The 16,188-nt window shown below is 40.3% G+C and overlaps 1 protein-coding gene across 1 annotated transcript; it reads right to left on the minus strand.

Annotated features, from left to right (window-relative positions):
* Positions 1-460: 460 nt before the first annotated feature.
* On the minus strand, positions 461-11,115 carry slc40a1 (solute carrier family 40 member 1). The gene is made up of 8 exons (XM_079518992.1): positions 10,852-11,115; positions 10,655-10,722; positions 10,128-10,287; positions 9,713-9,828; positions 8,087-8,213; positions 7,206-7,451; positions 5,864-6,493; positions 461-4,642 (listed from the first exon to the last, which is right to left on the minus strand). Exons 1-8 carry the CDS (start codon positions 10,883-10,885, stop codon positions 4,323-4,325), a joined length of 1,701 nt encoding a protein of 566 aa, XP_079375118.1. The 5' UTR covers positions 10,886-11,115; the 3' UTR covers positions 461-4,322.
* Between the last annotated feature and the right edge of the window lie 5,073 nt (positions 11,116-16,188).

Here is a 16,188-nt window from a genome sequence, read left to right on the forward strand (position 1 = left end):
GGGGGGGGCACTGGAAGCATTGTTTATTAAAGGGTGGTGCTGAGGTGCTCTTGGAGGGGCATGATGCTGAGATCAGACATGACACTGACCATGAAACTGACATGATACTGACCATGGTACTGACCATGACACTGACATGATAGTGACCATGAAACTGACATGATACTGACCATGAGACTGACCATGATACTGACCATGATACTGACATGATACTGACCATGATTATCGTAACAGCCTTTTTTTCTCTCCCTGGGAAGTAGGCTAATGATTACATAATAATCACTAACTAAATTATGTAAGCATCACAATACACAATAATATTAAAAAAGCTTACATTTTAATTGGGTGTGTGGGGCGATAAGGGACCCTAAAAAGGTTGAGAAACGCTGTATTTAACAAACAAATGGATCATTTAATCTATTGCACTTTATAGACAAAATTATATATTTACAATCAGGCATCATGGGAAACAGACTGTTGATATGGTTTTCTTTATTGAATTGACCTCATGCAATATAAGCCGTAATAAACATCCTCATCTTCAATGGAGTGCGATTGTTTGTTCAAGTCAATTGACTCTCAGTACTACAAGCTTTGATTATTCGCTGATTTTGTCTTTGTCTACTTAACTAATTAATTATACAATTATACAACACTGGCGATATCTACATATAAGCATGATGATACATATGCATCTTTGCATCATGATGATACATATGCATCTTTGCATCATGATGATACATATGCATCTTTGCATCATGATGATACATATGCATCTTTGTGCTCAAAATTACAAGCCTATTGAAAGAGGATTGCTTTGTATACAGGAGGCAGAGAAAACAATTTCACAAACAAATCGAATAGAAAACCTCAATTAAAAACAAAATGTTAACACTAGGTATATAAAAAAAACAATGTAAAAAAAGAAAGAAAAGAAAATTCCATTATTTCCAGACAAGAAAATGATAATCTGACAACAGCACACAAAATATGTACATACTGTTTATGTTTATTTATTTTTTGTATTTTTTGTATTTCACTGTTTATACTGACTGACAGTTTGTTTGAATGGAAGAATAATTACATAATGGCCATGTACTTAGAAATATCCCTGTATCAGCATTGTGACAAATGGCAGATCAGTGGCTTTGTGCAGGCCATCAGTGGTGGAAAAAGTACTCAATTGTTTTACTTAAGTAACAGTATTCAATACTGCAATGTAGAACTACTCCGTTACAAGTAAATGTCCGGAATTCAAAATGTACTAGAGTAAAAGTACAAAAGTATTGGCATTAAAATATACCTAAAGTACCAAATGTAAAGTACTCACAATGCAGAATTTGTTTTCAAAAGTATAAAGTTTTCAAATGTATAAAAAATTCTAAAATAAATGTAGTGGAGTAAAAGTACAATATTTGCCTCTGAGATGTAGTGGAGTAGAAGTAAAAGTATTGGAAATACTCCAGTAAAGTACAAATGCCTCAAAATTTTACTTAAGTATAGCACTTAAGTAAATGAACTTAGTTACTTTCCACCACTGCAGGCCATACCACTAGAATGAAAGCCGAGTCGTGCCGTCGCGGAGGACCATAATTGTGCAGGACACCTCCACACATCTGACTCAACCACCACCTCCCAACAGGCTGACTAGTAACCCTGGGCAGAAGAATGGTCCTACTGTACTCCACATCTGTTCTGGGCTGCCTCTGTTTCCAACCCTAATATTTGTGCTCCTAGCCATCAAAGTTATAGACTGGCGAAGGGCTTTCAAGAGTGTGGTGGAGGTGGACTAAAAACCTAGACCTTGGAGCCTGTGTGTGTGTGTGTGTGTGTGTGTGTGTGTGTGTGCGCGCGCTGTGCGTGCACGTGTGTGTGTGTGTGTGTGTGTGTGTGTGCATGTGCATGCGTCTGTGTGTGCTGTGCGTGCGTGCGTGTGTGTGTGCGTGTGTGTGTGCGTGTGTGTGTATGCACAACAGCTGTCAAGGCAAGTTTGGAGTATAAGGCTTCAGAAACGGCAATGGTGTTTATAGGTCAGAGCTTTTGAGATAGAGGTGCTGCTGCTACGTTTGTAGATATTTAGGAATTTTCTCCATTTACTTCACTTTGATTAACTTATTTACAGACATGAAGGAAGTCAGCACACTGATGTCCGGCTGTTATAATAACAATATTATAACAGCTTATCAAGACATTACAGTCTATAATAAAACTCGGTGATAATGAATTGCGAGAGAGCCTACTGAAATATTTACATGACAAATATGAACGTTTCTGCCAAATTGCTCTTGAGTCCTTGCATGTTTTTCTCTAAATAGAACCATCTGTATAGAGGGTATGCGGTAACGTCTACTGAGTGAAAAAAACTAATATCTGGCCTTGACAGCCAATGTACATCCAAACAGAATCTGATTGCATTAAACAACGTTAAACAACATTCAACTCGATTTGCCACTCACTTTATGCATGGGCATACCCTCTATACTCCATTGTGCAACTGTGTCTCTTCTTGTCGAAAGTTAGCTTGTAAACTGTTGCTTATCAGCAAGTAACACCATCACTCTACAGAGTGTAAATTAGGCGTTACACCAATTTCTCAGAAAGTTGACTGAAAAGTAGCCACACTTCAGAATGTACTTTCAACAGAAGTTGGAAGTTACAGCATAAACACCAATAATACTAGATGAGCAAAAAAGCACTGGTCTAGGATTTGTTGGCAGGCAGAAGTGGTAAACTGAGACAGCTTAAGGATTGCTGACTGGGCGGTATAACTGGAGATGGGTTATTTGAGGTCGCAACAGTGAGAGAGAGAGGGTGGGGGGCTATACAAGTCTGTGCACAGGAAAAGGTACTTTTTTCCCATGTGAGAGCATGGTGTCAAACATTTTTGCTATGTGCCTTGTTTTGGAACTGTCAAGTGACTGGAACAGACTGCAAGGTAACCTAAGACTGGGATGGGAAACGATTGTGCAAGAGAGGTCAGGATTTCAGCTGTGTGCAAAAAGAAAATGGGGGGAAATGTTAACAATATAACTGATCTAGTGGGTTCATGGATAGATATCAATCTCTTAAAGTGCCTGTGTAACAACAATCATGATTAGAACTAAAACACACAACTCTATTGGCGACACAACAGTCACATTGTAAACTACTAGTAAAAAGAAACAATATACAATCTCAACAGTATGCTGAAAATATTTAGGTGCATTATGGGGTTTACAAAAGTGGTAAGCCTAACTGCACAAAGTGTCGCTGTTTTAGGCTTTAGAGAACTCACACAAGTGACATTAAAAAAGTGTATTTGGAATGCTTTATATAGATAATTGGTCTTCCCTCACTTCCTTTCTTGCCATAAAAGGACTTCCACTTTGGTACTTAGAGAGCTGAGAACGTGTGGATGTGGATGCATAGGAATTTTCATTTCTGTCTGTTATGGCACAACCGAGACAATACTGATGATACATTTAAAGAAAAAACAAAAACAAAAGAAAAACAAACAACAACCCACCATTTCCTGAATAAATAGTTTGCATAACCCTTTTAACCATGTATTAAAGAGCATTGATCCCAGCTTTGTGTTTGGTTAAATGAGCAAGAGCATTAAACCCCCTGAAGGAAGCCACCAACTCTACAATCATTTGCTGAAGCTGACCAAAAGCAACACTTGGCTATCAGAGACGAAATGGCGACTAGAAAAAGCTACAGCACCAATATAATGACTGAGAACCAGATATAAGTTAAATGTGAAAACACTAAACAGAGGAATGATCTGCTTTATGAGATCTGCAGTGACTGTTCCTCTGTACTCAAGCCACCAAGCATGCTCAAAATATCTGCGCTATTTCTCTCCCATTTAGCCTTTTCTTAAACTGAAGCACCATGTAAAAAACCATACAGCCAGGTCAAGGCCTTGAGGAGATTATCTATTTTACAGTGCCTTTTCCCTTGGTTTCTTAAACCGTGGCTGAGGTCCCCAACTCGGCCATAGCCTGCAGGCCTATGGCAGAGGGGTGCTGAGTTTTTAACTCTCTTACCCTATGCGCCAGGGTAAGAGAGAGAGCTTATCCAAGCTGCGACCTATTCTAATCTAGAATGGGTTAGTTTTCTCTGATGGTAAGTAAACAACTTACTCACCTCACTCTGCTAATGGTTACTCATGCATCAACAGTTAGAAAAACAGCTCCATTAGACCTGGCTTACATTAGTAGCATTAGTTTCCTGACGGCTAGCAAGCAAGCATGTTAGTTAGATGGACAGAGCAGGAGCAGGTGTGAGGGATAGGCTTCTGAGATATATGTACCATGGGACAGTCTCTTTAATGGCGGTTACACAGCGGCAGCAGGAAGTGAGGGGCTGTCCACTGCCTCTGCCTTCTGCTCTGGCGAGCAGCAGAGGAAGAGGCGGTTGCCCAGGGTCTTGAATGCAAACCTAAAGTACATGAGGTGGCCCATGGCCACGAAGGAGACGGAGATGATCACCAGAAGGCCAAAGGTCTCTGGTTTGGGGGCCATAATCACCATGATGAAGTGCAGTAGGTCCAGGAGGTAGTTCATGGAATTCTGGACGCCGTTGATCACCCCGCGCTCCGATTCGATCACATTCTCTTGGATGAGCTGGGTCACAGTCAGGTCAAAGGACCACAGACCTGCAGAGCAGAAAGTGAGTGCGAGGTCAACATTTGTTAATAGGGTTCAACAGTCGACTGTTTTAATGGTATTTTTACTGCCACATAAAAACAACTGTAAGCGGAGGATACGGCTCCATATAGCAATCAGTTGATAATTATCAGCCAATGTTATTGCCGTCAAAGGTTGCCAATATTGCTTTGACATTCATTTCAGATCCGGAGAGTCCTTCCTGTTAATGCCGCTGACTAGAGTAAACCTTCAACCTATGGACTACATTTTCTAGTTTGGGATACTTTTAGGAAGTCATCATCATAAAATATACCTTTTATAAGCTTATGGAAGAAGCTGAGGTAAATGGTGCATTTATATAGCGCCTTTATCCAAGGCGCTTTACAGAGTTTGTGCATTGCATTCACCCATTCACACACTGATGCCGGAGGAAACCATACAAGGCACCAACCTGCACATCGGGAGCAATTAGGGGTTCAGAGTCTTGCTCAAGGACACTTCGACACTAACTCTGGGGGAGCGCAGGTTTGAACTGGGAACATTGCGGTTCCTAACCGGTCACTCTACCCCTGAGCCACTGCCGCCCGAGGTACACCAATAAAGGAGGCAGTCTGTCATCTGCCAACTGCAGAAAATATAATATTTCTATGCCAAACTAGTTACAATGTGACTGTATTTTATTATAACTTATTATTGCACTTTTACTGGTTTCATTTATTATTATTTTTTTAATTTATGTTGTGCTAACTAACCTTAAAATATAATTTTTTAGGATATTTTTGGGGGCTTTTTGCCTTTATTGATAGATGTACAGTAGGTAGATATGAAACAGGGAGAGAGATGGGGGGAAGACACGCAGCAAAGGTCGTCGGGATCAGGACTCGAACCCGCGACACAACCCGCTAGGCCGGCCTAAAATATTGTATTTGTTGTTGTTGTTTTTGTAAGATGCATTAAAGTTATACAAACTTCAAATGCATGTCAAGCATTTCATTGTGTGCTGAAATATCAAGATTACAACAACCTCTCAGGAAGTACAATTATTGCATGTTGCTGTTACATTTTGTTCATCATAATCATTCTTGATTATGGGGATTCGATTATTTTGCTTTATTTTGCAAATCACCACATTTCTGTGGGTTAATGCGGAACTTAACCTTGTGACTTTGTTTCTATACAGTTTCTGTAGGTGTTCTCTTTTGTCGCCTGTAAGCGGTAACATTACTCACCAACTCTAGCAGCAATGACCCCAGCAAACAGCAGACTGACAGACATGTAGGACTGCAGTTGGATGGATGGCAGCGCCGTGGTGGGCACCACCACATCAGTGGCGTTGGCGCTGGTCATAACATTCAGGATGTGGTCGGCGTCGGGCAGGGGCTTGGAGAACAGGTGCGACAAGTCAAAGTCGCTGAGGTTGAAGGGGCTTCCGGGAGCAAAGACGGACACCACGCACATCATGAGGCAGAGCAACTGGGCGACGCCAGAGAAGAAGCCGGTGCGAATTAGTCCACACTTCTTGCGCACCCAGGTGAACGCCACGGTGCCGCAGATGCCGGCGATGGCCGAGGCGCCCATGAGCAGGCTGAGCATGGAGCCGTTGAGACCCTGCGTGTACGCATAGCCGGTGGTGATGCAGTCGAAGCCCAACACTGTCATGTAGAGGAAGGCCAGGGACATGCCGGCGAGGAAGATGGACTGGTTGTAGTAGGCCACCCAGCCAGATTTCAAAGTCCGCAGAGGCTCAGACACCTGGTAGCAGCAGCCCATCTCCTTGGGAGACTCGGCCTTGGCCACCGCAGAGCTCTCATTCATCAGAGGCTGGAACGACTCCTCAGGACTCTGGCCGTTCTCCAACTCTACAAAAGGGTGGCGGAGGAAAAAAGGGAGGGGGGTGAGTGGGGTCAGTGAGGATTTGTTTCAGGTCTGTCGTACAAGGCAACAGTCCAATGTCAATCGCTCAGTGAACTCAGATAAGAGTTGTCTTGTTGTCATAATGTGAACTTCTATGTTCTGGCTAATCATGGATTCGGATTTCAAGGCTGTGAATTCTCAGTTCTCAGTTGATATTTGATCAAGCAGCATCAGTGTTTTTCACTGTTTAGAGAGGAACTTATAGCAGTGGTTCTCAAACATTTTAGCCTGTGACCCAAAAGAGAAATTTGATGTCTCCTATTTTGTGTTATCCTTTTAGCCTTGACTGTACCACGTGCTGTACTGTTTATATTTCTGACTAATAGAGTGTTCAATCAATCAAGTTTTATAATCCTGCGGGCCCTTAAAATATGTGACAGGATTCCTGACATGATTGTTATTATGAAAACATAGTTTTCTTTTCAAACTTGACCTTCACCATTCTTGCCTGCCAACAAATCATGGTCCAAAAAACTTCCACAGTGACAGTGTAAACTAAGTATGTCTAATTCATATTTTGTTACTCCAATGAATTATAATACATTTTCAAAAACTTTTTCCCCCAGTTCGCTCAAGGAAAATACAATGCTAAAATGTATCCAGCCACAATATCAGTTATAAAGCGACATACTATATAAATAAAGTTCTCGTGTTTACCTTTCTGTGCGCTGAGCTGTTTGAGCTCGTGACTGTGGTCTTTCTGGCCAGCTTTGACGGCCAGTGCTGGAGTCTTCTGGTAGACATTCCACAGCAGGGCATACTCCAGGCACATGGACGCTAGGTTCCACCCGGCGATGAAACCACAGCCGATGAAGTGGGAGCCGAAGGACATGATCTGGCCCACCAGCATGGGCGCCAGGATGTTGGTCAGCTGGTCAATGATCCGGACGGTGGCGTTCATGTCTGTTGTGAGAAAGGCATAATGGAAGGGAGGGCAAGCGGTCAAAATATGGCAATGCCATGGAATGAAGCAAAATAAAATCTCAAGACTGAAAATGTAATGATGATGTTTTAGGCCGACCAGCTGAAGAAATCACAGATTTGAGGCATTAAAAGGTTGCTTTTATATATCAGTGACAAAACACGTTGAATTTGGTTATAGCTGTCTGTTTGACAAAGGAATGAGGTGGAGGATCTTCTTCAGAAAAGGTTAATGAAATGGACAAGAAGTCATTGGAAATTCAACGTGTATTTGTATATTGAGCAGTTTGTACAGGTTTAATCAAGAAAGGTCATGTAATTTCAACCCCTGCTATAGAAATCTCGTAGCTGATTTTAAACAGTTAGGGTAAAATCTTACCATAGGGTATATTAAAATACCAGTATAATATCAGACTTTGTTCCACTGAGCAGAACTAACGACTAATCACATGAGGCCTAAATCGATTATGAGCAATTAAAGTGTGTGTGTGTGTGTGTGTGTGTGTGTGTGTGTGTGTGTGTGTGTGTGTGTGTGTGTGTGTGTGTGTGCGTGCGTGCGTGCGTGCGTGCGTGCGTGCGTGCGTGTGTACGTGTGCATGCGTTAGTGACTGACTGACCTGCCAACTTGCTACTGTCCTGTCCAGCTACCACCACCACCCAGTCCCTCTGGATGCTGATGGACATAGCCGTGCTTGCCAAGTTAGCGATGTTGGCTATGGTGATCACCATGACATAGCAGGTCGTCTGAAAAACAGGAAGCATTTCAAATTTTAATTTGATGAGCATGCCTGGTTCAGATGCTGCCAGAGAGATTTAAAGCTATAACGATTGAAGTTTGCATGGACATTTCCTCATGCAAAAATATAGAAGATACAGTAGTACGGTACATTAACCAAATGTGAAATATATCACTGTTCTTCTACGTGAAAGGAAAGCAATGACATTCCGTGAAAAAGTAAATCAATGTAATTCTCAAGGAAAAAAGGAAAAAATGGTGTGAAGAAAAAAACAGCTGTTGATAGTGGTCCAGCATGACTGCTTCATGTAATGCACAACATGTGACCTCAGTGATGAAGCCCTACTAGTGCACGACCAGAAAGCTTAGCATATTTTGTCTAGAAACAACCAACAGAACAATGTTCTACAACCACAGGGTAACGTGACTGTTTTAACAAACTGGCTCACTGTTTGTGTTTGTTGTTCTGTGTGTACATTATGGAACAGCTGCTTTGGTCAGAAGAGCAAATGGAACTGGATCAACACAGGCCAGGTCATTTCTGTCTGTCTGTCTATCTGTCTGTACGTCCGTCCGTCTGTCTGCCTGTCTGTTTCTGTCTAGAAGAACCTGCTGACTGCACTGCCATGGAAAGGACACTCAATCTCCTGTTTCAACCCCCCCCCCTCCCACCTCCACAAACACTCAAATACCAGCCTCCTCAACCCGTTGCTCACATAGCCAAATAACCCCCTTCCACTTCACACTGAGAACAAGAGAAGAGTTGGATCATTGCTGAAGTTCAACACACAGTTTGTTTCTCTGTTACAGATAACCCCCGTAACGGTATCGGTTTTGAAAGCAGCTATCTGAAAACATCATTAGTCTGTTGTTTTGTTAACTCATAGTGTTATGTTGTTATATTTTTTACATTGTATATTTGTGTTAGCAACGTCTCTGCAGAACATATCCCTAATCCCACCAACATGTTGCTGCTTGTACCTGTATAAATGACAAATAGGTCCTTGTTGATTCTTGATTCAAATCAAGTATCATAGTTTAACAAGCATAAAGGGCCCTTAGATACTAAGGACAGAACTCGGTAACAATGTGTTTTCCCAAATAAAGAGATATGTATTCTGGAAAACAACGAGAAGATGGCTTTGCTCTGTGACATGCGGGCAATATGCAGATAAAAATATCTACAAATTGCCATGTTTGCTCAAAACAAACATTAATATATAACTGATCAATAACAGAACCAATCAATTACGTGTACTTGAAGTGTGCATACATTTTTTAAGAATATTACTTCCATTTAATCCATTCCCTTGAATTGAACTGTAAACCTAGTTTCCACTGTCATAAAGGTCGTTCACGTGGGAGTCCATATCAGCGGTCGCTAATCTAACGATTCATACTGGGGGTCAAGTGGGTTGCACATAGTGTTAAAAAGTAGGCTAAATGCGTTCACTGCAAATTTCCACTGGATTACAGAACAGCGGTCTGTGTGCTGAAGGGATCTTACCAGAATCCATCCATTGTACATTGCCTCAAGCTGCTCTTTGTACTGGAAAATGAACATGAGAAGGATTCCACATGTAATGACACAGGAGTTCTGTACGACCAGTGATGTCCGGGCCACTGTGAAAACAGGAGGACAGGAATTGGGGACAGAATATTGGCCAAAAACAATAGATATCTGTGTGGAATAGGATACAGGAGTTCGTTAGAGCTTTTCCAACAGCATGGCTGGACCCACTTTTCTGCTCCCTTAATCTAATACTACCCATGCCAAATTCCTCTGGATAAGCATTCCACAAGAGACTGTCTTTAAAGGCTACGAGGCTTAGAGAATAACTTTGGCCATTGTATGTGTAGACATGTTGAATGGGGTGCGTTTTTGTGCACTATTCTTTTTTTTTCTTTTTTTTGAAGCCTACCTTTGAGCCTGGCGTTTTTGTCCACCCAATCCCCAATGATGGCCCCCAGCAACAGCACTGAACCAGCCACCACCAGACCATACACAGCCGTGAGTAAAAGACTGTTCCCGTACAGTTCCACAAGAAACACAGCTACGGCAAAGTTCCACATTCTGTCACCCTGGAAATATACAACACATAATATATATATATATATTATTATATGTTTTTCAATTAGTCCAGTTTGATCATGTTTATATGGCCCAGCATCCCTGGTTAGTAGTACTGCTATGTAATAAATTATAAAGGCCCTATATCTGCTTTCAAGGATTGTTACACACAACATGGCAGGGATGAACTGATAGTCTCCCTTTCTGTCTAGGATAACCTAACATTGTTGTGGAGAGCTATTTGTGGAAATATAGACATTAATTACCTTTTGGAAAACATGTTAAATATGGCATAGGGCATTACACTGTCATGACAATGCAGCCTGTTATTACATTATTGTGTTATGTATGTAGGGCTATTATGATCATTTCACTTACCCATGTCGATAGAGCATGTCCCATGTAAATAAGGAACTTTGCTGATGTGAAGAAGTCTCTGGTAGACTCTGTAAAGGAAACGTAGGAAATAAAACACTATCCCAGTCTATATAGCCAGGCATCCATGTTTTTGCAGCACATAAACAAATTGCAAAACACGTAACGTGACATTCCATGAATGAAAAGCGACGACCTACCACAACAACTCTTCTTAGGTCCAGCGTTATCCATTGTAATTTGTTCGAAAAATAATTAGGTCAATACTGTTTTTTTCTCTCTCTCTCCTCCTTTTGTAAAAGGCTATTGACGCGAGGATCTACCACTGCATGCAAAATGTCTACAAACAGGCACAGTTGATCTACCCTATTCCTCCTCTCCAAACTTAGCTATCACTGTAGCTGAAGTTGGAAAGTAATATTTGTTGCCCAAAAGGCTAGAAATAAGCAATAAAAGAAAAACCTATCCTCCGCAGATGGGACCGCTGCAATGCTGCCTGTTTACGCAGCTCCCATGTTATAACCATGGAGGCGAGGAAGGCCCGCCCCTTGATTAAAAGGGGCGGGCCTTCCTCGCCTCCATGGTAAACAAAAAACCCTGATGTCTCTCTCTGCAAGCAGAGGAGAGGATCAGCATGGGATCATAGACTGAATGGATGGGATGAGGGTCGAGCTCTGGGATTTCGTTGTGAAGAAAGGGAGGGGCTGGTCGGTTGTCTCAGCCTCGAAGTAACAATAATGCAACTGTTTTTGGACACTTAGACAGTGGTGAAAAGTAACTGAGTACATTTACTCAAGTACTGTACTTAAGTACAATTTTGAGGTATTTGTACTTTACTTTTCAATTTCCACTACTTTTAATTCTACTCCACTACATCTCAGAGGCAAATATTGTACTTTTACTCCACTACATTTATTTGAAAACTTTAGTTACTAGTTACTTTGTAAAGTTTGATTATTATATATAAAAATAAATAAAAAAACATGCATATATATATATATATATATATATATATATATATATATATATATATATATATATATATACCGGTATTAATTAAAAGATAGGCTGATAAGATCTGAGCATCCGTCCTTCCTATCAAAGTCGGGATGACTAATTGGAAAACATCCCCAGCTGGATTGCATTGGTTTTCATTTGATTTGTTACTTTTACATTTATTACATGTTTGCACAGACATCTGTCATAATATGAGCCAATAATATGTAAGGCGTTGTAAGACATCTGTCATAATATGAGCCAATAATATGTAAGGCGTTGTAAGTGCTAATTTTTGGTTAAAAAAGAAAAAGCTCTATATTCTGAGCTTCTGTAATCATTGCTATAGTTTTGTTCAGTAACAGGGGTGTCCCCATCTAATTTCATCCAATCAGGAGAGAGAACCCATTTAACAGCTTCAATGTTATAGCATCCCAGTTACAAGACAGTCTGTTATTTTTATTTAGTATCATTTATTTATTTAATTACTTCCAATTGCTCTTATTTGTATTTGTTCTCTCTCATGTTTGGATGAAATTGTTATCCTGACCTGAAAATGTAAGCACTGGACGTGACTGGAGTGACAGGGAGACCCCTAGGCGGATAGAGCTAGTTTTTGTTTTTGTGTGTAGTTTTTGTTACTGTAAGTGTTATTATAATAACACTTACAGTAATTTAACAAAAACTATTACTTACAACACCCAATGCCAATAGTGACAGTTTATAATTTATTTCATGAATTGATTTATGAGCTTACAGTGATTTCACTGAAACAGCTGATTAGAGCAGCGAGCTGCAGTGCGCTGTGACCGCCTCATTACAGGTTTGTCTCAAACAACTCAGAGTTATGGTAGTCTTTGCAAATATAACATTTGAGAACTACACTAGTATTAGTGGACTCCTAATGTGCCATAGTATCATAGTAACTAGTAAATCAGTGTCATACATTTTCTGAAGAAAGCATGGATACTTGACATTCAGTCTTATGATCAAAATAAGAACATTATAATGGTGAGTAAAACAGAAAATCAAAAAATCCTATGGACATGTTGATATTGATGACCCTGCTCACAAGTCTTTGCTCAATTAGAGACCATTGACAATCTCCCAGCCTTTGTTACTAAAACTGGGAGGAAACAATTGGAGCGTTAAAAAAAAATGCAATTGGAGCGTTTAAAAAAAAACTGTCATCAGTGCCCATACCCGAGGCGGGGTTGGCGAAAGGGCCTTTCTGTGTGGAGTTTGCATGTTCTCCCGTGTCCCCTAGGGTAGGTACCCTCACAAAAAACATGCAGTAATCTTGGTCTCTAAACTGCCTCCCCCTGGCCAGCCGGGGCGCCTGATGGAGGGGAAAGGAACTGGTTGGAATAACGTGTTCCTTCCACGCGCTACGTCCAACCAGGGAAACTCCCCCCTGTCAGGTGTAAAGGAGCGACTTGGACACTCATGCATGAAGGAAGCATGAGTTCAAGTCCGTTGCTCTCCCCAGGTTGGCGGAGGGTGTGTAGAACCCAGGATCACATTAGATAATTGTCACAGGGGTGAAAAATGGGTTACAAAATTGTGGGATAAAAAATATTTAAAAAAAATAAAAATTAAATAAACTGTATTGCAGAACCAATTGAAGGTATTTGGGGTGGTGATATCGAGACATATCACTGGTTTCCAAAGCATCGGGCATAGGTTTGTTAGTGGCCTTTCTCGCCACTGTTCTAGGATTCTTTGGATTTGGAAGTCCACAGATGATGAAGATAGTTGTGTAAAATTCAATTAAATGTTTAAAGCACTTTAAGGACAATATTACAATGACTATTGTCGACTCGCACATCCCTGTAATTAGTGGGATTTAGCCCAATCTGTGCATGCTTATTAGGCAGACAGAGACACCTGCATTCAGATGAGATTTTGTTTGAACTCAACCTGATGCCAACCTATTGTTCCACCCCCATTTCCCCCTATTTTTGGTATTTTTAAACCGTATAGGAAATTAAATGATTTTAATTGCAAGTAAAGAATTTGCAAGTAAGAATTTGCCCGAGTTTGATGATATTCGCACCGCTACAACAGACATATCGATGGGTGGAAATCTCTGATCGTTCTCTGATCGTTTCTAGGTTGAGACTAGTCTCAACCTACAAAGATGCATTCTCTGGTCTCATGAACTTGAGAGAACATTCCCCCAAAGTTAAATTGAGGAGAATATTCTTCACAAGGATGCAAGTCCATTCTTTGCATTCTTGTGAAAAATGTCCCATGTCTTCTCTGCTTTGGAGGTTGGCTCTATACTAGTAGATTAAGCTGTGAAGAGTGCTGCTATCCGGCCCTAGTTAGGGAAAATGTACAGCAGTTCAGAAAAACCCATATGTTTACATTACTGTGCATGGGCGTGCTCGTCAAATAGAATAATGTTAACAATGTAAATGGAAAATTTTGCATCCATTGTTATATTTTGTTTACTTTAGGCCTTAAATTCAAGTGTTGTTTATCTTGATATAGTTATGGCGAGGGGATTTATGTGATCTTATGTAGTTATATGTGCATCTGAATTATTAATTATTTTCTGGCATTGTTTTCAATTCTTTAGTAGGTCTATAGCCTACTTAAACAATGCTGTAAAAAATATGGTGCTTGCATAAGGTTAATTATTAACCATGTAACTGACATGACATACAGTAACTACAAAGCTGCCATCAAAACGAAACGTGAGCAATTTATTTTCAGCAATATGAGTTGTCCTTGACCATGGATTCACCAACTAAAGGTGCAGCTCTGTGTGTACCCAGAACTACCCACCCACATACAATACAGCTTTGAAGTGAACAAAGATTCTACAAGCACAAGCCGATGACTTGCATTTGTCCATCTATGTCAACAGATGGGAATCATCAGCCCTAATTACAAGTTGTGTGCATGAGCGTCCTTTGGCTTACATCCGTGAGAAGTAACAACAAACACTGGGTCACTGATATATTTCTCTTCAACTTTCACATTATTATGGCATACAGGTAATCTACAGCTAGTTTAGGTTTGCAATGTAAATTGAGATAGATGGTATGATCAATCAATATCAATAATGCCCCCACAAGTTTAGAATTCTTGTGAGTAAAAAAAGCACCAAAACTTAGCCCTGTTTCGGGTTCTTTGTTGTTTATATGATGATGCAGTACTAGTTTGTAATGTAGGCCAATGGTTGCATTGCTCAATATTCCTGGCAGGCTATTCAGAACTTGATTTAATCCAGATCCAGTGGTTTATTGTCTATCAAAATGACCCCCTTTCCTTTTGTATATGGATTTGAGAGAAGATGTGTTTTGGTTCCTCTCTATTTATATTCTCTATGTAGGTCTGCTCAGCAGCATATGGCACATGCATGTCTGTAGCTTACATTTTTATGTTCCGGTTCAAGTTCAAGTCTCTTTGTCAAAATAATGCAACAATTGCAGTAGGTAGTGGAATGGAATGCTTTCTTGTATGCTTTCAACAATACAGACCAAGATGTATAGGGTACACAGCATAGACAAATAAGGAGCTGAAAATCGAGCAGCCTGTATGTATTATGCAATACATCAAATAGATAGTTTATATCTATTTAATTTACTGTATATCTATTTATGTATTTGTTTGTTTCTTTATTATACGTAATAATATGATAGTTCAGTTGGCACCTGGAAATAGGGATCTGTGCAGTGGAAGAATATTCAACATTCTGAAATTGTTTAAAAGTCATGATTTACACAGTAAAATCCACATTGTTCATTTATCCATTTGTAACTCTGTGTACAAATGTAACCAAATGGACCCGTACACTCCTACGGGTCCATTTGGTTTCATTTGTACACTCTCGGAGGAGCTAAATGAACATTGAGGATTTTATATTAGGTATTGGGACCATATCCCAGACAACAGGGGATCAAGCAGTTACTTTTGGCTACTCTAATGAAAGCTGTACATTCCTCTTGCCCATAGTTGCTGTTTCACAACAGCTGGAGACTCACAAAATGTTGCCGAACAAGTTACACACACACACACACACACGCGCGCGCGCGCGCGCGCGCATGCAGTGCGAACATGTGTGCGTGCACAGACGCACACATACCAAAATCGCTTTGTTGTCCTATCCATCAGAATCAGGACAGGACATGTTTAAACAGAGCCTGCTTGTTGTCACAAACATTCATTATAATTCTTTTACGCTAATCAAAGTGCAAAGAATGTTTTTGAGTGTTGGTTATACTTATAGGCCTTCAGACTCTTAAAGGCTTGTAGACAGAAAGTGGTGTTTTCGCTAAATGTCTGTTTTATTTAGAATATTATTTACAACATAAACAAACCATGCACAATGCCACAATTATATAAATTATTTTCAGATGTCACTCACTAGACATCTTTAGATTTGTTTGCAAGTGAAACATGCCTTAGTTGAAAGGTTTGAGATTTTGAGATAATTGTATTCATAAATATTTTTTCAGTTGAAAAAAGGTAGGAGTATTGAATAACTATAATAGAGCATAGAGTTAAAATTATTATAAAATGCACATTGG

Source organism: Electrona antarctica, assembly GCF_951216825.1.
Source record: "Electrona antarctica genome assembly, chromosome: 13".
Taxonomy (NCBI): Eukaryota; Metazoa; Chordata; class Actinopteri; order Myctophiformes; family Myctophidae; genus Electrona; species Electrona antarctica.